This window comes from Dermacentor andersoni, chromosome 11 (assembly GCF_023375885.2).
Source record: "Dermacentor andersoni chromosome 11, qqDerAnde1_hic_scaffold, whole genome shotgun sequence".
Classification (NCBI taxonomy): domain Eukaryota; kingdom Metazoa; phylum Arthropoda; class Arachnida; order Ixodida; family Ixodidae; genus Dermacentor; species Dermacentor andersoni.
The window spans coordinates 77,401,761-77,422,696 of NC_092824.1; the positions used below are offsets into that span (position 1 = coordinate 77,401,761).

Consider the following 20,936-nt stretch of genomic DNA (forward strand, 5'->3'; position numbering starts at 1 on the left):
TTGCGGTAGTTTTATCGCTATTTTTTTTTAAGTTGTGCGTGCGTGCTTGCGTGCGTGCGTTCGCAGGCGGCCACAATTAACGGTAGTATTAAAAAAAACATTTGCTTATATCGGCAATAGTACAGCAAGAGTTTGTTCTAACCTTGTTTCCGCGTTTACTCAGTTAGAATCAAATTTTCACAAACGCAGTACAAACCCGCTTCCGTGCCTTCTGTGCAGCGTCACAGAGGTTAGGATTATCGAATGTTTATCTGAAAAGGAGCCCCAGTCAAATAGAATTGCTCTCAGCAGCCGCGTCCTTTAAGCGACGACTATCGGCCCGGATCGCCGCGGTCACAGTCACCCAACTTGCTCAGGTTAGGTTAATGCGCCTAATTTCGGTCGACCAAGATGTCTGCTTCCAGTCCTTTGCTGTCGAGCTACGGGCCTCCGAGAGCGTCGAACAATGTAGCCGTTGCATTGCGGAATGCTGCATGCAAACGCCGCACTCTGTCTTCCAGGTCCTTTCGTCGGTGTGGATCAGCAGCTGGAGCGACGAGGTCCTCCAGGTGGGCGGGAACGCGTCGCTTCCGGACAGCGGTTGGAGGCTGTCCGTTTATGGACTTCTGGGTGTGTGCCAGGGTACGTCGGCGTCTGCTTTACGAGCGTTCGTTAGACGTTATAGTGGTTATAATGCTGGGTGGCCGCCCACTGGTTGGTTTTCTTGTGCGCACAGCTCCTTCAAAATCTTCTAAGGTACCTTTTGTTGTTGCAGTAGTAGTAGTAGTAGTAGTAGTAGTAGTAGTAGTAGTAGTAGTAGTAGTAGCAGTAATAGTAGTAGTAGTAGTGGTAGTAGTAGTAGTAGTAGTAGTAGTAAATCTCGTTGTAGTTGTTGTGGTTGTAGCAGTTGTTGTAGTTGTAGTTGTCGTAGTTGTAGTTGTTGTCGTAGTAGTAGTCGTTGTTATTGTTGTTGTTTCTGCTTCACAAGAAAGCTCGAATGGTATCGAACCGTGGGTTAAGGTGTGTTGTGTCGTAAAGGCTACAGCGCTCATGTAACGACAGGCAAAAAATTATAAACCAACCATCGTTATCTTTTACTACCTGTATTTCCAACTTGGCGTTTGCGAATTACTTTTCATTTCTCGTTCCCACGACTTCTCGCTGTGATCACATGTTTCGCTATGTCAAACTTGTTCGTAGCTTGAAGCCAGGACGGGAATGTGTAACATAAACGTTTAGACAGGGTCAGGTTATTGCGGATACCCGCAATAACTACGGAAGTACTGCACGAACAGTATTTTGCGGCGCGACCAACGGATGGGCCTGTGAAGACGTCGTGAGTTGAAATATGCGACAAGTCCTGTATGCTGCTGCGAAAACGACGCAATCAAGTGGCTACTACCACTGTCTGTTAGCTTCAAGCTGAGGATAGACGTTCGGCAGACGGGGCGAAACTTGTTTAAATTTGCAGGAGAGTGTTCATATATTGCGGAGGCACGGCTTGAGAAATCTTTTCAGTGGATTACGTCTATTACTCCGTCCGAACCTTCCCGACCAATCCATATCTTCCCAATTTATCGATGTCCTTCGAAAATCAACAACTGCGCATTTACACCCATTCTTTTCTTTTTCCATCGAGCAGGTACTCAAAACTGCGAACGCTTCATGGGCTAGTCGACGGTTGTGCAACGGTGCAGGGTGGCAAATGTTAAGAAACTCCTTAAGAAAGAAAGAGACATGTCCAAAGTCCGAATATTTTCACGCCCGTTCATGTACAACCATTTTCAAGTACAGGTGGCAAGAGCTTCTTTTTTTTGTAAATTTTCTCGGTCCAGTTATAGCAAGCATTCCGCTTGAGGCTACCTTGAAGAGCTTTTAGTGGTACAGTTTATCCCCATTTCAGAGATTCGGCTTCAACAGCTGTTTTTTGTAACCTTTACGTCGTTTTATATTTAGATGCTAGTATTTTGAACGTCCAACTGCATTTGGGCGTTTATCGTCTCATGCACTCCAAGCAGTGCAGTTGGCAACAACGTCACTGAACGTAGTCGGTACGAACAGCAATGACGGACGGCGCGCGCCTGCAGGCTTGGCCATCTTCTTGGGAACCTTGGTCCTGGGACTGTGCGCCCTCGCGGCGTCCGGCAGCCTTCACGACGAGGCACTCGGCCGCCTGGTCCGAGCGCCAATGTCCTTCTTTGACACAACACCATTGGGACGCATGCTAAACAGGTCCTTAGTGCAACACATTGAAGTCAACGTCTCAAGCGTGCACAGTGTTGTCGCTTACATTTGGCGAACTGCGTCATCATATATCGATGTCCTCAACTTCGTCCAGAAAATTCGATGATTTGCTTGTAGGAAGAGAACCAATAGCCAGGTGTTATAAACCATACCTTGGCATCGCTTGCCACTGAATGCTGTCTATTGAGTTAGGTTGCAAGTCATTGCTAATGAACTAAGTAGCATAAGGTGGGGAAGTACCGAGGTGATTACAAGCCTGTTCTGATCCTTGAGTGACAGCAGTGTCAAGTGTCCGCCTCGGTACGTTATGCTTGACGAACACAGAGTTCTCACTGCTATGTATTTGGCAGAAACTTGCTTCGAAGGGAAGCCGGAAATGCAGATCCAATCAATGCCGGCAGCAAGAGCGAGAAGTGGCCTCGAAACGACACATCGGTAAAATTTTCGTGCAGGAAGCAGCTGCAAAATTCTTAAATCTGTCACACGCGACGTCACTCATTCGCAGCCTGGTCATCAAGTGGCTCGACCATCCAATCATTTGAAGGTGTGGAGCCATGAAAAAAGAACAGACTAAGGGAGGAAGCGTCACGGTAACAATATTGAAACGCGGTCATTAAAAAAAAATGTGAATTAGGGCTAATGAGAAATCGGTCCAGACTACAAAATAGGCAGGCGGTAATATCTAGCCGCGACGAGCGTCGCGAAGGGCGCCGGAAGTAGAACGGAGAGTAGAGCGGGCAGGAGACTGCAGTGAGGACTGGTCCCGCCATGGGCATCCCTAAAAGCTGCCACGAACCGAAGAATACCATAGAAGATACAGCAGCCATATGGATTCTTATTTTCTGATAGTTATTGGGCCGACGGGTCACTAAAAGGAAGGCAGGGGCGTCGTCAGAGCAGGCTGCCTCGTCAAGTCCAGCTGTCTGACGTCATTGCTCTCTTAATATAGCCTTCTACCTTCCACCACGTGTCTAGCATGGACGGCAGCCGTGCGCAGTGTGCCTGGTATGAACGTCAATCATTGGCAAAACTGCTATCAGATGACATGGTTATCACATCTGTGGTGTTCCTTGCGTCCCCTACTCTTTTACATCATTATAAAAGGCTGTAGATCATAAAGCGACCACGGCCTCGTGCTGCACGCAGGTTCAGCAAGGATTTGGACCAGGCCGATATACAGATTGGTCTCGTCGTGGACTGCGTCTTGGAGCAGCTGAGCGACGTGCTGGGCATCCTGTTGCTAATCACGTTGTACATCCCGACTTTCCTGCCTGCCGTCGCACCATGCGCGCTTGTTTACTTCGTCGTGCAGGTATGGGGCCAGCCACTGCTTCGGCAAAAGCGAAGTGCTGACGCCTGCGAACTTTAACATATTGCGAGATTGTGGGCTACGGGAGTCAACGTTGCTTGACCGCCGAAGTACCTATTCGAGCAGAAAAAAATGTTAAGTAGCAGCGTAGTTTAGTGAATGATATAATAACGTTTGTAATACGCTACGTTAGCGGCAAGCAGAACACATTTCATGCTAGCAATTTAGTGCAGGTCAGCGTGGGCTTTGCTGTTCTAAGAAAGTGAACACCAGTACGTGCACTACAACTTTGAATCTGTGGTTAGTCGCACGGACGAATGATATCCAAAAATTATCTGCTTAATGCATTTACCAGAGCAGAGCGACTATTCGTGATCGTCCGGTACACTTTTCCCTGTTAGGGAAATTGCTGCGTCCACGGAGTACCAGAGACGACAATGAGAACGTTGAAGCGGTCTCCATGTCAAGCAGCATGTAGGCACGTGACCTTGAACTCTGATAACGCGTGGTATTGTAAAGGAAGCAAAGAAAAGAAAAGATGTGCACTTGTGCGGCTGCCCAACGCATATGATAAGGTTGATGGTGAATGTGCGAAACGTGAGGCAGCTTTCCAGACAAATTAGCTGAAAGTACAACGCCTGTTTGCGTATGTTGCTCTGTCTCAGTCCTTGTCTACGACGCTGCATAAGCTTCACTGTCAACAAATAATCAACTGGCTGCTTCTGCCAAGCGGCCAATACCCACACTGAGGTTTTTCGAGCGCGACGCTAACAAGGACACGTTGCTTTCAGATTCTTTATAGGAATACTCTACGCTTCTGCTTTTTGAGACATCTCGACGGTATGTGAAAAGGGGACGGTAGACGAATGATCGTAAGCCAATGGTCTGAGCAAGGTGTTTCAGCAGGAACTGCCGCATTTAAGGAAAAAAAATCACCGCCAAAGCACTCCGTACAGATGGTTAACCAGCGAAGCTGAAACGTGCGGCCTCGTTGTATCACTGCGTTAATCCCTGCGGTTCAATAAACGACGGCTTGGTAGGCTGCCGGATCTGGGTACACGGTTGCTGCTTGCGCTCGGCTACACGAGCCCGTTCGTCTGCCCGTGCTGCAGCATCGGCACGGCGCAGACGAGCTCGCTCCCTGTTATGCTCGCGGCGTTGCTCATCGAAAGCTGCCTGCTCACCAGGAGTACGTATGAAGCGTGGCCTACCCATTGCGGAGCCGGAGAGAAACTGCTGCGCGCACGCTCGGCTGCGACGTAGAGCAACGACGTCATTACTGGTGCAGCCAATCGCGCACGTCGCTCTCTCTCTCTTTCTCTTTTTCGCGAATGTGCATGGAGTTGCGCCGGAGGAGTTTTCGGCGTACTGGCGACAGACGGACGGACGAATCGGCTAGCGATGCAGAGCTTCGCTCTAAAAGACGTCCCGAGCGCCGCAGTTTGCCTTTTGCTCGCAGGCCTAACTCGATGTTTTGACTCTGCGCTCAGTTCCACACATTCCTGCTCGCGGCTCGTGCAGAAGCTGTTCGTGCGCACGTTCCGGCAGCTGCAGCGGCTCGAGTCCGTCTCCCGGTCGCCGGTGTTCAACTGCATCGCCGAGACGGTGCCCGGCGTGCAGACGATCCGGGCGTACGCCGTGCAGCGCGCGTTCGTGGCGCTGACCGACACCCTGCTCGAGCGCTGGATCTCCTGCGCCTTCCACCTGATGGCGGCCGAGCGATGGCTCACGGTGCGCCTCAACTTCCTGGGCACCGCCGTGTCGCTGGTCACCGCCTGCCTGCTGGTGCACGGACGGGACAGCTTCGGAGCGGCGGTCATCGGCCTCACGCTGCTCTACTCGCTCAGGGTGAACGGCTGGCCCGCAACCGTCCTATAGCTGTGGCGCAACTTGCATTCCGGTTTACGGTGTACCGGCTACCTCAAGACGCGGTGCGCCGTGACCTTCCCTGACAGGCCGGAGATTGTAAAATTTTGATGTTCCCGCAAAGAAATAGACTGGGAGTTTGAGCGACAAACGAATTCTGTCACTGACGCACCTTGCGTTAGCCTCGTCCGGCCGACGAGTGCTGGCCTCTAACGACACTCCGCGTGCGGCGTTTACTCTGGCTGACATGTTATGCCATCTTATATTCGTTCCGTCACCAGTAGTAGTCATCACGCACGTCAATAGCTGACAAAATTCCAAAACATGCCTACACCGGTGCACCGTTACCCAAACAGCACGCATAAATGTCCGTCAATTAATATTTGTTGCTTAAAAAATTTGATAAGCAATTAACTCGAAATAAAAATATGCATTGGGGGTCCCACGTTTCACAAACCGTATGCGCTAGCTGGTAAAGTAAAAAGAAAAAGAAGGTAAATGTATGAACCCGCTTTTTTAAGAGCAAGTTACATACACTATATAAACATTAGGTGTCGTACCAATGCAAGCAAAAAAAAAAAACAATCTGCACAGTGATCTGAACAGGCATCAAATAACAACGTTATTATTGCTCGAGCAGATAAACAAGCAAAATGTTTTTTTTTTTTTAGTTGTCGAGCTCCGGAAAATTATGGCAGATAAAAGTGTGCTTAGTTTGCCAAAGTTACTTTCAACCATTGGCAAGAACCCCAGGAATTTAGGTCTGCATTACATGATTATCTTCCCTTTCTTTTTCTGCGTGTTCTCAGCTGACCGATGCCTTGAACTTCCTCGTGCGTTTCACGGCTGAGCTGGAGAACTCTCTGATTGCCGTGGAACGCCTCCACGAATACACCAAGACAGCGACCGAGGTAGGTGCACGCTCAGGAAGGTTGTTCTAACGAGTCCTTGTACAATTGCATGTCGTATTGATGTCGTCGTTGCAACATTACGGGTTAAGAGACAAACTTGCATGGAATGAGCTTTCAATGCGCTGCGCATGTGATTTCGGAGCGAAAGAATACCTTCACTGAGCATTTGAGAACGTATCTCACCCCTACCTTTTCGTTATCGCGTATAAAACCTTACTTAGCCATGAGAAGATAATGGCGGGCGTGGAAAATCAGCCTAATGCTTCAAGACAGTTACTGCTGAAATTACCGTATCTACTCCAGCACAGGTCGAACATGAATATAGGTCCTCCCTAACATATTGAACTCGCCTAGAAATAGACAACAATATTGCGAATACAGGTCGACCCATATAGTTTTAGAGAAACGAAAGGCTGAGATTTACACACCTTTATTGACAGTTGGGTTGGCTACTAAGTCTCGCCAGCCGATGCCACGAGCTGCATCCTCGTTGGGAACTCCCAGAAAAGTCATCCTCGTCGGATGCTTCGCAGGCGTCCTCGGCATCTCGAAATCGTCGCGGTGCCGTCGATTGCGTTGGATGTTCAGTATTTCTAAAAGCCAGCCTGGACAATCTCCAGGCCGATTTTACGGCGCGCGCAAAGAAGGCTCCATACTACTGCAGCTCTTGTTCACGAATTCAGATTCACGAGTTCAGATTCTAGATGGCCGCAAATATATAGGTCTACACCTCATTTCGGGTGCCATTTTAGAAGAAAAAAAGATGGTCGACCTACATTCGAACCGGTTAGGCTTAACGACATCGACAATGCTGTGGCAGAGTGAATCGGCAAGGCCGCGAGCATTAGCGATCAACACTCAGCGGCGGATACATTTATCGTTTCATCGTTTCTATCTGTTCATGCGAATTTTCTCCAATCACCGGGCGTTGCCTCATAATAGCGAAGTTCCTCGAGACGTATGATTCATAAGTCCGCCAGCGACGACCAAGTAAATGACGTCGCTGAGGTAACTTGCCGGTGGGGAAACGGCAGTAGTGACGTCACCGGTAGCGCGAAACCTGCGCAGGCGCCGTGGCGCGTGACCCCCGGGCCGAGCCCCGATTGGCCGCAGAAGGGCTCCGTGCAGTTCGTGAACTTCAGCACGCGCTACCGGAAGGACCTGGACCTCGTGCTACGCCACATCAACCTGGAAATCCAGCCTTCGGAAAAGGTTTGCGGGCCGATTACGCGCAGTGGACGCCTTTCAGCCTTTCTGCATGGGGAAAGACGAAATGCCACCTCGACCGTTTATTCGTAACTGCAGAACTCGCATCCGGATAGAACGCGGCCCTAAGCATGCGGGTTACAAACTGCCTTGTCGTTAATCTTTTCTTGTCGTATATTATTGTGTTTTGTTTAATTCCAATTCCTTATCTTTGTATTAACATCCTGGCTCAGTATCGCGATAGCACGAGAGCGTATATATATGAAAACAATTTCGTTCCAAGTAATTCATTAATGGATGCGAACAAACGCTAGCATGGCTGTTTTCTTAGTTGTAGTCTTCTGCGGTCTGAAAATAAACATCGCACAAATTGATTAATAACCACTTCAAATGCTGACACCTCGTGCTAAATTTGCACAAAATTATTCTGCCTATAACCTTCCCTCTTTAAAGTTTTTTTATGACCATATCCAATTGCATAAGTTCACCCTGCTTTCACCTCTATATTTTTTTCTAATAGCCTTCATCGGGATTTTAAGCGTTAAATAAAGAAATTGATATGATGGTGGTGGTGGTGGCACACTGCTAGTTCGAGTCTGCTTTTAATGTATTGTAATACGTTTTTGTTACATCTTGTTGAGATCGTTTCCTCACTAGGTTGGCGTTGTCGGTCGCACGGGTTCGGGCAAGTCGTCCCTGACGCTGTCCATGTTTCGCATCTTGGAACCGGCGGAAGGGGACATCGTCATCGACGGCGTCGCCATATCGCGCATCGGGCTGCACGACCTCCGCTCGAAGATCACAATCATCCCGCAGGTAAGGAAACGGACTGAAACTGAAACTTGTAGTATTTCATCTAATTTTTTTCTCTGCATCGTTCATAATTAACTTTACCTTTTTACGCTACCAAAACTACGAACGGACTGCTTGCATATATATATTATTGGCCGTGAAAGTTTCAAGCGAATCTCCTGTGAAACCACCCTGGTTGCCTGGCTCTTCTTCCCAGAGACATGACTGATTGTATTGAGCGTGGAGCAAGCTCCCTCCACCACCCTCTCTCCCGCTGTCTCTGTGGACCTTTCTGGACTAGCTTCATTGCCTCCTTTCCACGTATGGTGTACGGAGAACGACGAAAGCGGATGGGCTCGTAGAATATTTTGCGGTTGCGCGCTTACTGTTATCGCGAACAACGGGTCGTTTGTCATTGTACTCCTCGTGGCAGCTATCAACAGCGCGCACAATGGGCTTAAACTGCGCGTTCTCTCCCTGCATTGTGAAAGGGCTTTCCTAGATTCACATGGAGGTTTTCGGCCGACTCGCCATATAATGCTACCCATTAAAGCACTAAGTGGCGTAACCATGTGAGGCCACAGTAATAGTGCGAAATAAGCTATGCGATCACGAACAATAGCAGAAAAATTTGTCCGTGCACAAGTTTGCCTGCTCGTAAATAGATGTGCTGTCGTGTCTTTTCATCTGGCAGGGCAATCCTAAGCGATCCAGTTGATCCCTATTTTCGGCGTTTACTGAGATGTCCATCACTTAGCTGCCAACTCTCGTTTAGGGAGAACGTTTCTTCCCTGTTTGAAACAGGTAAACTGGCGCTGTATCCCTCGTACTGCTCCCTGGCGTACATACATTTTTAATCTATTTACGGGTCTCAATAGGAGCCGATCCTGTTCTGCGGATCACTTCGTCTTAACCTGGATCCCAAGGGTGAGCGCACCGACGATCAGGTCTGGGCAGCTCTTAACAAGGCGCACCTAAGCGCATTCTTCCAAAACAAGGCCGAGAAGCTCGACTTCGTCATCGAGGAAGACGGGAAGAACCTCAGGTAAGCGTCTAAGACCGGCATTTCGGTGGTGCGTGGTACGAATATGTTCGTGAAACACAACAAGATAAACAAAAAGCCGCAGCAGCCCCTATCGTGATAAACAGATAAACATAAATTTCGTGGCAAACAGACATTTGAACCAGCTGTACTTCGGCGAGATTTATAGGGACACGTGTAGAAATCTTGGATGCTTCTGTCAACGGCATTTCTTTTTTATTATTATTATTAACTGTTAGTTAGCTTCGCCCTGGTGCGGCGTTGTATTTCTCTATAACCAAGCTGGTATTCTAAATTGAAACCATAAATTTAGAGCTATCAAAATCAAATGAGCAACGGAACCAAGTGCTACCCTCTCCAGAACCACTTGCAAATGCAATAGCATTGCTTTACTATGCATGCAAACGTAATTAGTTTCCTCAAATGCGCTAGTGTGCGAGTGCAGCGCTATTGCTGTTGCACTAGGCGAAGATAAGTAAGATGATGTTAATTTGGGCTATAGCCTATATACTTCAGATTAGGCTACGTTAAGTAACGATAGGTGTCCTAGCTACGACAGCTTATAGATCGAGCCCGCAAGCAGTCACAAGAGCTCTTAAAGATGCGAATACGACTCAACGCTCTCGAAAAAATACCTTCCCGCATCACGTGCAGAAAGCTTCACCGTCTTCGTAAGCACCAGGTACATACCCTCATTTCCTCACAAAAAGAAAAAGAAGAAATTTATTGAACGGTGCAACTCCACGCAACATATAGGCTACATTCGGCTGGCACACTCTTCAGAAGTCGTCGTCTTATCAAGGCGCTTCGTATTTTCATAATGCTGTTGCCAATTTGTTTCAACATGCACGACCCGTGATTTCAATAGCTCTCACACAGCCAAGTGACATGCTATCTGTTTTCTTCGCTGCTGTAAACTGCAGTGTTTACGGCAGCCTTTGTCGGGTTCACTCCATTCTTTCCCTGGACACCATATATCGCTTTCACGTTTTCCTGCACAGCATCGGCCAGCATCAGCTTATCTGCCTGGCCCGCGCCCTGTTGCGCAATACCCGGCTGCTGATCCTGGACGAGGCCACAGCGTCAGTGGACCCGGACACGGATGTCCTCGTCCAACAGACCATTCGCCGGGACTTCGCCAACTGCACCGTTCTCACAGTGGCACACCGGCTTCAGACTATCCTGGACGCCGACAGGCGAGCACAAATGTTTAGAACGCAGCTCTTTAGCGCCCGTTCCTGCGGCAAGCATCGGCGTAGCCGAGTGAACGAGTACAGGGAAGGATGAAACCCAACGCGGAGCGCAGCGAGGGATGAAAGACGCGAGGAGGAAAGCGTAGAGGAGGGCGCAGCGGAACGACGAGGCGCAAAGCGGAGAAGGATACGGCGAAAGCGTGAGAAGAAAAGCGTAGTGCGGCGACAATGGCTACGAGATGCCGCCAGGGTAGCGCGGGTCGTCTGGCAGGTCTGTCGGCGGCGGCTGCTGTGAATCCCGCCCACGCCCAGGTTAACGAGGCAGTGGTGCAACACTTCGCTCCGTTTGGAACGTGCCGCACGAGATGGATTGTCCGCACCAGCCAACATATCGCGAAATGAAAACACGTATAGAGCTGAGCTCAAATATCGCATGAGGTAATGTCGTAATCATCGGTGATTTCTTTTTCTGATAGGCAGTTCCCGAACCTTTTTTTAACTCTGTGGTTAGATTTTTGCCGTCATAAATATATTTTTCACGCATCTGTAAGAGAGGGAAAAGATTACAAAAAAATCTGGTGTAGTTTTTCGTAATATGTCTATAGCTCAAACCATCAACTCTCAGCATCTTTAAGGCAGACCGTGACTTTTCAATTACGTACCTAGTGTAAGTCCGGGAATCGCGGTCACAAATTATTTGAAAGCTGTTCGTATGCGCACAAAAGCATGAAGCCGGCCTCAGATGGTAGGCTATAGACGTGCGGTAAAGAGGCCTAATCGCACTGTGCCTCCACGTCTGTATATTGCCGATATCTGGGGAAAATCAAACGATCTGCGACACCATGCCTCCGTAAATCGGACAGTCCGAATTACTGGATCGGTGATTTCTCGCATTAGTTTTTCGCTTCAGCCTGTGTCTATGTCACATATGTACCGCATGAGGCATTGTAACTCCTACAATAATCACTGGACCTGAAACGGTTAAACGCCGTTTTAGGCGCACGCTGCCGAAGCCCCTTTCACGGAATGGAAATTAGAAAACTTGCTCTAGAGCGATCTCTCTTCAGCCGTCTCATGCCCTATAGTCTGGGCTGTCCTGCTCACATCGAGGCCCCCATGGGCCTCGTAGTAAGGAAGTAATTGTTCCCCGTGGGGATTCCAGAGCACCAAGGTTTCGTCTTCGTGAGCAAGAAAAATTCTGCCACCGTGAATGGCAAGTGACTGAAAAACCACAGCGTCCTACGCAAAGTTCTCTAAGACTGTCTTTGGCACTGCTCTCGGTATTAGAAGTTGAAACGGTGCACACGTCACCAGTACTAGATAGTTTTAGCGCGTCCTTTATTTTGGTATACACAAGCACATTTGTCGGATTGCCTAAAACCCCTTAAACTTCGTAAAGTAGCGACACCCTTCTGCTCCGCCTTCACTCCTCCTCGTTTTTCCTATCTTTCACGCTCCCTCCTCGACCCTGGTGCCACCTACACTGCTCGAGCGTAGCAACGGCGCCAACATGCGCTCCTCGCCACTCCATAGACTGTTCTCGAGCGAAAATGGCGCTGAAGCAAGGCGCGAGGGCCCACGTGATGATATTAGGGCAATAGCGACGCGGCGTCGGCCTCGGACAGAGCGCGCAAGAAGGAGGCGGCATTCTTCAAAGCGTGGCGCTACATTACGAAGTTTAAGGGGCTTTATAATTGCCGTATGAGCGGAGACTAAACGTTAGTGGCCGGATTGGTGGCGCCACCTGGTGACGCAGAGCTAATATTGCAGTAATAAGCAGGTGTACTCTGCTTCGCTGCTGGTTCATATCGGCAGCGGCGTAATCACGACCACGCCGCTGCTGAACATTTACACCAGCGGCAAAGTAGAATTCTACACGTTTATGACTCCACCCACCCGGCGATTTGCGTAATCCACCTCCGCATACCGGAAAACCGGTCACGCCAAAGCTGTCCGTTATCTTATTCAAGTCCCCCTTTAGCTCCAAGGAAGACGCAACGCTTTAGTTTGGAAAAATCCGCAAAATGTTCGCATAAACACTTGCAGCCACCACAATGGCCACACTACACTAATCGGACACGCCCGCGCACATCATCGCGCGACTCCGTATCCCCCTCCCCCCACATACACACATTGACGGGCTCGAGAAAAAGTAAGAAAACAAATATAGCTCGTGTACCCAGATCTGACAGCTCGTTAAGGAAACCCCAGGTGGTAAAACTTTGTAGTCCTCCACTACGGCGTGCCGCAGAATGAAATCATGGTTTTTTGGACGTAAAACCTCGCAATGTATTCGAGGATTGTAGCAGCAGAACTTAAGGGACACGGACATAGAATGAACGACTAGACGAGGACGCAGCAGCTCTAGACGTCCTTGCTGTTGTCCGTGTCCCCTAAGTTCTGCTGCTACAATCCTCGATGAACGAACCAACTAACCGAGTTAAACACTCTTTTGACTCGCAATGTAATTGCGACGCATGCGAAACCACACGATTTAATGTAGCCTCACAGAAGCCATCAGACTTTCCGTGGTCACTAACATGGTAAATGTAAGGAGCTCCGTGTTCCGTGTTGTCCAACAGGATTGTCGTGATGAAGTCCGGCGAGATACAAGAAGTCGGTGTCCCCGCCGAGCTGTTACGGAATCACAAGTCCGCATTCTACGCCATGGCCCGCGAAGCCGGTTTGGGCAGCGAAGACCGGAGTTCCGGCTTCGAGCACCGATCGTCGAAGCAGTCTTCGTCCGGGCACTGAAGACAACGCGCGTCCGAGCTTGCCCGACAATAAATACCTGAAATGCCGCTCTCGTTTGCTGTGGAAATCCAGTAGTCTCGCCGTTTTTGCAAGATAATACCCAACCTTTCCTACATTGGGCATAAACTTGCGTCATTCTCGCCGAAAAGCAGCCGCGACATGACGTGGGCACAGTCGCGCGGGATGTCAATACATGCATTATCTCGCCTGCTTATTCCGTGCTATACAACTTGCAAGTTAACGCGGCTATGTGCAGTTGGCGTTGCTGTAGCTCGATCGCCCACATAAGTTTGTCTTGCCGGGCAACGTAGCGTGGCGTTAAACGCAATAACCATAAGCTACTAAACAGCAAAACAAACTAAGCTCTCCTTGGGCTTTGCACTTTTGACTTCCTTTCGCCACATGCGTCTTACGAGCTGCTCAGGAAGAACGAACATGCGAGATTTTTTTTTTTCTTCTGTACACGGTTTGTGTCCCTGCCCCCTCTCCAGGCTTTCGATTGTTGTAGAAGAGCATGAGTCACCGAAAATATTTCGCAACCACACTGCTAATACCAGGCCCGAGGGCTGGGAAACAGGTAGTTAGTGGTGCGAAAGCCCATCACGGCGGACGCGAGTAGAACTGGCGCGAGTATACAAGAAATTGAGGCTGACAAGAATAGTTAGGAATTCACATGCGTTTATACGTACAATAGGGCACGCAGTCTCAAAATGCAAAAAGCGTAAAATATACTAAAAAAAGAAGGGGGGGGGGGGTAATCGAACATAAGCCGCGACTCGGTAAGCCATCGCAGCTCAAAGCTTTTAAAAAATCGTACGTGACAACAAATTTAAGGGTGCTAATAAGCTCCTTTGTCCAACACGGACGGCGTCTCATATAGTGTTCCGAAGCAGGAAACGATTCCAACAAATGTCTACGAAGAAGAAGAGTCTCCCGACTGCTGGCCCGGATCGCCCGTCGCGGCGCATGCAGACGACGCCGTCGTCGTGTGCGCGGATGCCCAAGCCGACCTCGCCGTCTCGTCGAACGCACCGGCGAACGAAGGCGCCGGAGGGTCGACCTGCATGGGGGCGCCACTGGGTCCAGCGGCGTCATCGCCGCCCTGGTGGACGTCGACGTCGTCCTCCTCGCTTCCGAGGTCGCTGAGGCTCAGCCTGGCTAGCGCTTGGCTCTGTCGGGACACCTCCTCCTGCGAGCGACGGCGGCGAGGCATCCCCGAAACGGTGGCCGTCACTGCTGCCGTCCTGCGTTGCATTCGCGCCGTCTTCGCCGGTCTGGAGTCGGGACCCAACCTCTTCACGGGACTCGGCCTGGCGCCCGAAGAAGAGCCGGCCTCCTGCCAATCCCGCTCCGATATCCAGGCCGGCCGCCGAGTGTCGCCGCCTCTGGATGAGAGCGGAGTCGCCGGAGGCGGCTGAGGCTCCGCACCGCCGCCTTGTCGCTTGGTGCGCAATAGCCTATGCAGACATAAAAATAATGCAGGAAAAACAGCAGCAATTCTTTCCGCACGACGAAGTGAGGACCCGCGAGCAACAGTGGCCTTACACGTACGACGAACCTCGTCAAGGCATATATACATTCGCCAATCTTGATGGGCCGAAACACTGAAGTGCCATACATGCCTCTCGGTATGCAGGCACAACGTTCTGTCGAACGTTTGTCGAAATCTCGTAGTTTGTACAGCCCACGCAGACGCATTTGCTGATCGCGGTGTACCGAGTGATAAACTATAGGGCCAAAAAAATGAAAAATGATTATGCGATATATTGCGAAATAATGCAATTCCCTTGCAAGTAATTTACCATATTAAATGCTGAATGTACACTTTACTTTTTTTTCTATTTTACAATACGTTTGCTTCTCGCCAGTGCAAGTGCCACATGAATTAGCGGGCGCATGTAAAATCGCTTGCTGCTTTTATGTCGTGCAGAATCGCGCTTCTGGCGTACAGGCGCGCTGTCTTGTCCCGTGGTCGTTATTTCATTGCGCGTTTGTTCAATCAGTGCCGTGCGCTTCACCCGCTTCACCCCGAATTTCGGCAGGTGCTACTACAGAGTGTTAAACACCGTGCATCTGTACGCTGCTGCATCGGACGTGCTGCTTCCGATGCAGCACGTCCGATGAAGAAAAATGCAGAACGTTACACACACACCGCCTAGTGTTCGTTAACTGCCTACAAGTTGCGAGTGCTCTACAGGAAGTAAAACAGGTAGGTTAGAAATGCGTTTTAAGTAATATGACGCAACGGTGCCTCACCTGATAACTGTTGATGTGCAGTAAGGTTTTTGCGCAGAATTGTATTTAAGTAATACTCGCAATAGGACTCGCGTAGATTTTTGTTATCTGACTGTTTGCCGGGCTACTCGCCAACCATACATTTTCATCCACGAAACATGATTACTTGGTTCTGTCAGGTATATTCGGTGTGAATCGATAGGCGAATAGCTCGTTTGTAATCGTCTCTGGCACTGTCATTTATCTCCATATATTCCCTCGTATTCTTAAGTAAAAAAGCATGGTTGAAGACACGCTCGCGAGTTTGCAAGCTGGAAGGTCAGACAAAAAAAAAAAAAAACTGTGTACTGGTCGAAAACGGCGGACCTCAAGGAAATCTAAACGTGGGCGCCAAGGCGCATAAAATTATGATCAGACTTTCACCTCCAGTCGTGACGTACAAATGACGTTGCTACACACCACCATTTTCTACACATATGGGCTCCTATGGAATACTAAGGAAAAAAAAATTAAATTATGGGGTTTTACGTGCCAAAACCACTTTCTGATGAGGCACGCCGTAGTGGAGGACTCCGGAAATTTCGACCACCTGGGGTTCTTTAACGTGCACCTAAATCTAAGTACACGGGTGTTTTCGCATATCGCCCCCATCGAAATGCGGCCGCCGGGGCCGGGATTCGATCCCGCGACCTCGTGCTCAGCAGCCCAACACCATAGCCACTGAGCAACCACGGCGGGTTGATACTAAGGAATGCATAATAGCGCTTCAATGAATTAAATGCTTAAAGAAGGAGTAGTGCGAAAAAGAAAAGGCGCTAAACTTCAAAATGTATTCCGAGAACGGTGTCAGAAGATTACAACAAACGCGCATGCGTGCTACAATACTTAAAAAAAAATCGTAGCAACCTGTAAAACAGCTTGATCTCATGCCCCCCCCCCCCCCCCCCCCCCAAAAAAAAAAGATAAGCAGGAGTGTCGCTGAGGAAATTCGCGATATAAAAGGCCTCCAACAGCTCTCGCACCAACATACGATAGTCCTGCCAATTATCTTGGTCCCACGAAGCCGTGGGTCCCATTGGCAGGCAATGATAGTTCATGATCCCGTGCTCGGCCATTGACACAACATCCAGTTTGACGTACACAACCCTTCCCCCGCGACAGTATTACTCCATATACGACGCCGGTCGCCCATTTCACGAAATGTGTGGCGGCCATCTGGCATCACATCGGCGCCACGCACGGTGGCTACGCCGTGCCTATTTGTGACTAAGATTAATTAATTAAATTATGGGCTTTTACGTACCAAAACCACTTCCCGATTATGAGGCACGCCGTAGTGGGAGACTCGGGAAATTCTGATCACCTGGGGTTCCTTAACGTGCACCTAAGTCTAAGTACACGGGTGTTTTTCGCATTTCGCCCCCATCGAAATGCGGCCGCCGTGGCCGGGATTCGATCCCGCGACCTCGTGCTTTGTGACTAAGATTGTGGGAGGGCTCTGGACATACGGCACTACAGCAGGCTTGCGCCCTCCTTAAATGAAGCTGGTAAACTCTTGCTTAACACCCTGTATCATTTGGAGGAGGATTCCCGAGACCGCTCCTGTAGAACGGGCTCTCGTACACCCGACTGTAACTAGCCTCGCCAACTGGCTACCGGAACTAGCCAGCATGGTAGAAGAACACAACTTCATAGGAGCAGATTGTCATGCTGCAGTATAGCATCGGCCCCTGCCCGCAAAGATGTACATACCGTGAAGCCTGCACGTACGAGAAGCACAGAAACATAGGCCTGCTCATTGTAGAGTAAAAGGCCAGAGGCACGTCATTCAGGCCGTCCTCTCTCCACCTCTCTGCCAATAAGGTTCCTCTGTTGGCAGTGCTATGACGGCGAACATGAACAAACAAGGCATTTTTTTTTTTTAACAGCCGCAACCTAACCTTTTGACGGGGCTCTGCTTGGGCGGGGCGCCTGAGGAAGTGCAGCCCGCGGAAAGGTCCTGCTCCGTGAGCCAGCTGCGCAGCCGGGATTCGGCCGTCTTAGCCGACAGCCTCGACCGCGGGGGGCGTGGTTTCTTACCGTCGCCATCTTGAGAGGGGGACACCCTGCGTCAAAGAACGGCGCGGCTGTAGTACATCTTTACACGCCGCATGCGTTACGGTGACCCATGGCAGTAGAATAAACATCTCTCAAATGTTAGCGCAAGACGAGAAGCACGGGCAGCTAGTAAGCGACAAAAATCGGTGTTCGTAGAAGTACATAGCCCTCGGCTTGATTCCTTATGCGCGCTGAAACGCAGCAGACAAATTTAGACAAGATATGAGGACAGTTGCTTAGAAAACGAAGTCCATCTATCCACGTTGCACTATGTATCGGTTGTGCGATTCGCGGGCGATCTGTGCTAGCGCAGGCATTAAACTTTAAGTGGTTTATTGGCTGGCCAAAGTCTAACCTACACATAAAACGATGTAGGCTAAGCTCTCAGTGCCAATTACAGCAATGCGCAAGTGGCACGCGCTACCTAAAAAGAAAAAAACAGCACGCGTTCCACCAGCCTAACGAGGAAACTCTGAAAACTGCGCAACCCTTCGCATGTACCACGGGCAAACTACTTACTTTGTCATAGGGAGGTAGTAATGCTTCCGACGCAGATGTTCTTAAGCAAAGTGTCGGGCTATATGCGGTGACGCCAACAGGTCTGGCTCTGCAGTCTACAGTGCGCCCGTCGCGGTCGAGCTGCTCGAGAATTACAGTTGCATCACTGCTTGCTTGGCTCAAATTTAAAATATACTTGCATAGACGCCTCCAACAGTCCTGAGTTACCGCTCTGGGCAGTGACCGACAGCGTCGAACACAATCGCAGTTCATCTGGAAAAATTACTTTCCGATTTGAGCGGGGATCCTCAAATCCTTTTAGTTATCTCGCGACGTTTGCCTCCTTGCCACTGCATACGCATGTTCACCATGCCATCATTGCGATAAACGGGCAATCGTCGCCAAAGTCGGTCACGTGGCTTCCGGGCGCAGTGTATCGCGTTCGCGCAAAATGAAGTCTGCCTCGACAGCGAAACCTCGCAGTAAATACGAGTTTTTACGGTTTGGCGCCAAGATTCATGTCAGGCGCAGACAACTACATTCCACCATGTAAGAACATTCAGGACAGTGACAATGGACGCTTAGTGCTACCGGATAGCGTTCGCAGCTGCGGGCACAAAGCTGCAGCGTCCCAGTGTTCCCGCAGCAACGAAACATGGCCTCCGAGATTTCGCCGGCGTGTCTTGCGCTAAGGTGCCACAAATGCTATCTTAACATCTCGGAAGTGGTGCAGTCCAGAGAATTCGTCCTAAGTATATAAGCCTCACGAACTCGCTTGCTACATTTCGTGGATTAAGATATGTGCCGCAGAATAAACAATTTAAAAGTTAATTAGCATCATTACGGTAATTAATCAGCTAAACATTTTCATTTCTCCTAGAAGTAATGGCCGCGACATCGAGTAATTTAGATCAAGGGTTAGAACTGTGCTATCTGCCACAGACAATTTTTCTTTTAAATTTGGTGCAGCTAAAAAAGAACACCCCGTGTATTCACCGGAACAGCAACCTCGCCGCATTATCCTCTCCCCCCGTCGCCACCTCTTATAACTCGTTTCCAACTTCCCACCCTCTCTGCCCTGTACCTTGGAGATAGCTGTACCGCTATCCACCACAAGAGTTACACCCGACACTGTTGCCACAACTTGTAAGACACGCAACCCATGTTGACGGCTACAGTCACCTGAATCCAGCGCCACAACAGCGCCGAAGTTGGACTCCGCATACGAGAACTCTACCAAGGAGTCGTTTACAAATAAAGTCGCTCTCTTCTTTTATCTCCGCCGTCACTATGCAACCTGTGCATAGCTGCTCTGTGGATTGTGCCGTCTGGAACATATCATGCAAAGGCTTTGGTATGTATGTATACACTGCGAGCTGACGCTATCACTTCCTCAAATCCATGAAACAAACTTACCGTTAGGCTTGGCTACGTCATTTATTCGCAGTCCTTGCTACAAGTCGTCTTCGGCGCTGCTGAGCAGGGCAGTGTCTCCTGCAAACAGGTAATCGGTTAGATACTCCCTGGCACACAACGCCTAATATCCTTCTTACTCTAGCCTTTGGAACAGATTTTGCAAGCGCGCAGAGAACAGCATTGGAGATATCCTATTTGCTTGCTTAACTCTCTTATTCGGCATTTGTACCCTTGTGAAGAACTTCGGTAGCCTATGGTACCACCGTAGACACGTCCTAATGCACGCTTCCGTGCTCCTCGACTACACAAGGCCTGCGTTCAGCAGCTGCAGCCGATGTCAAGAGTTAAGGTGGACACGTTCTGGCATGCGAAGCTCAGAAATGCATCCTCCTTGAAGTAATTTCGAACTTTATCTACGCAGAAAACAGTTTTAAACTTCACTTACCGCTTCATCGCAGGCCTCCTCTTCCTTGATGAGAACGGAATTTGCCGTCTAGTGATTATCGCTTGGGCGCCCGCTTTCATGTGTTTGTCGTGGACGGTCTTCCTTCACGCACTTTCTATTTCGTTGATCTTGAGTCCGTGTCAGGCTTAGATAAAACAGCACGATGGCAAGAAAGAGCCAAACGGTGTGTCGCAAGCACAACTGGAGGGTCACAAAATACACCATTTTCGACGGGTATTTTGTCAGCAGCCGTCAAAACAACCCGGGCGCACTTTACCCTTCCCCTACTTTTCTTTAGCTTACCCACAGGGTTATAGGCTTCGCAACTTGCGCACAGAGTGAACATAAACAGTGCTAAATGCGCCGATCAACTCGACGGTGCAGTTTTATCGCATCCTATTTAGCTATCGTTCGATATCGGGAAAACATAACAAGAGTTTGTATCTCAAGTTGAAGCGTATGTAAGTTTTCTTCCACATCGCTAAAGCTAAGTTATAGTTATAGTTGCAACCAGTGGCCAGATCTCGCGATGGCACTTCGCCGTGACTGTACAGTGAGCGAATCCCTTCTCTCTAGACTTTCGAGCATTGTTAACGTCGATAAATTACAAAGGAGCTATGAAAGACGCTGGAGTTGAGAGTTCCACATACATTATGCCTAGAATTGTGAGTATGCAAACAGTGCCATGACTTCTGCCGCACACACATCTTAAACTTACCGCCGAATACAAAAAAAAAAAAATCCAGGCAACCATATGACGATGCAAGTCGCGCAAACTCGTCTACATCTGTTAATCCTTCTGCCAAATTTTCGCTACACAGTAACAGCTTTATAATATATATATAATATAACTAACGTTTAGTGCACACTCAATTACTTCTTCTCTTTTAGTTAACGCCAAAATTGAGGAAGCACAATCCAATCTGAGGCGTAGCCAAATCCAGCCGAA

At 49.3% G+C, this 20,936-nt stretch overlaps 2 protein-coding genes across 2 annotated transcripts; one reads left to right on the forward strand and one right to left on the reverse strand.

Moving 5' to 3' along the window:
• Window positions 1–506: 506 nt before the first annotated feature.
• LOC126517373 (multidrug resistance-associated protein 1-like) lies at window positions 507–13,875 on the forward strand. The gene is made up of 10 exons (XM_050167086.3): window positions 507–621; window positions 2,067–2,211; window positions 3,370–3,535; window positions 5,054–5,380; window positions 6,208–6,309; window positions 7,378–7,521; window positions 8,173–8,331; window positions 9,186–9,352; window positions 10,351–10,545; window positions 13,125–13,875. Exons 2-10 carry the CDS (start codon window positions 2,168–2,170, stop codon window positions 13,294–13,296), a joined length of 1,476 nt encoding a protein of 491 aa, XP_050023043.3. The 5' UTR covers window positions 507–621; window positions 2,067–2,167; the 3' UTR covers window positions 13,297–13,875.
• An 82-nt stretch (window positions 13,876–13,957) lies between these two features.
• LOC126517370 (uncharacterized) lies at window positions 13,958–18,528 on the reverse strand. The gene is made up of 3 exons (XM_050167083.3): window positions 18,148–18,528; window positions 17,472–17,636; window positions 13,958–14,753 (listed from the first exon to the last, which is right to left on the reverse strand). Exons 1-3 carry the CDS (start codon window positions 18,153–18,155, stop codon window positions 14,210–14,212), a joined length of 717 nt encoding a protein of 238 aa, XP_050023040.1. The 5' UTR covers window positions 18,156–18,528; the 3' UTR covers window positions 13,958–14,209.
• Window positions 18,529–20,936: the final 2,408 nt, after the last annotated feature.

Excerpts from the sequence above, each read along its gene's own strand:
- LOC126517373 (XM_050167086.3), top strand. The coding sequence starts at position 2,168 with ATGTCCTTCTTTGACACAACACCATTGGGACGCATGCTAAACAG. Across the intron at positions 3,536-5,053 it reads TTGTTTACTTCGTCGTGCAG|AAGCTGTTCGTGCGCACGTT; the intron begins GTATGGGGCCAG and ends CGGCTCGTGCAG. Across the intron at positions 5,381-6,207 it reads CGCTGCTCTACTCGCTCAGG|CTGACCGATGCCTTGAACTT; the intron begins GTGAACGGCTGG and ends GCGTGTTCTCAG.
- LOC126517370 (XM_050167083.3), bottom strand. Across the intron at positions 14,754-17,471 it reads AAGCAGAGCCCCGTCAAAAG|GCTATTGCGCACCAAGCGAC; the intron begins GTTAGGTTGCGG and ends ATGTCTGCATAG.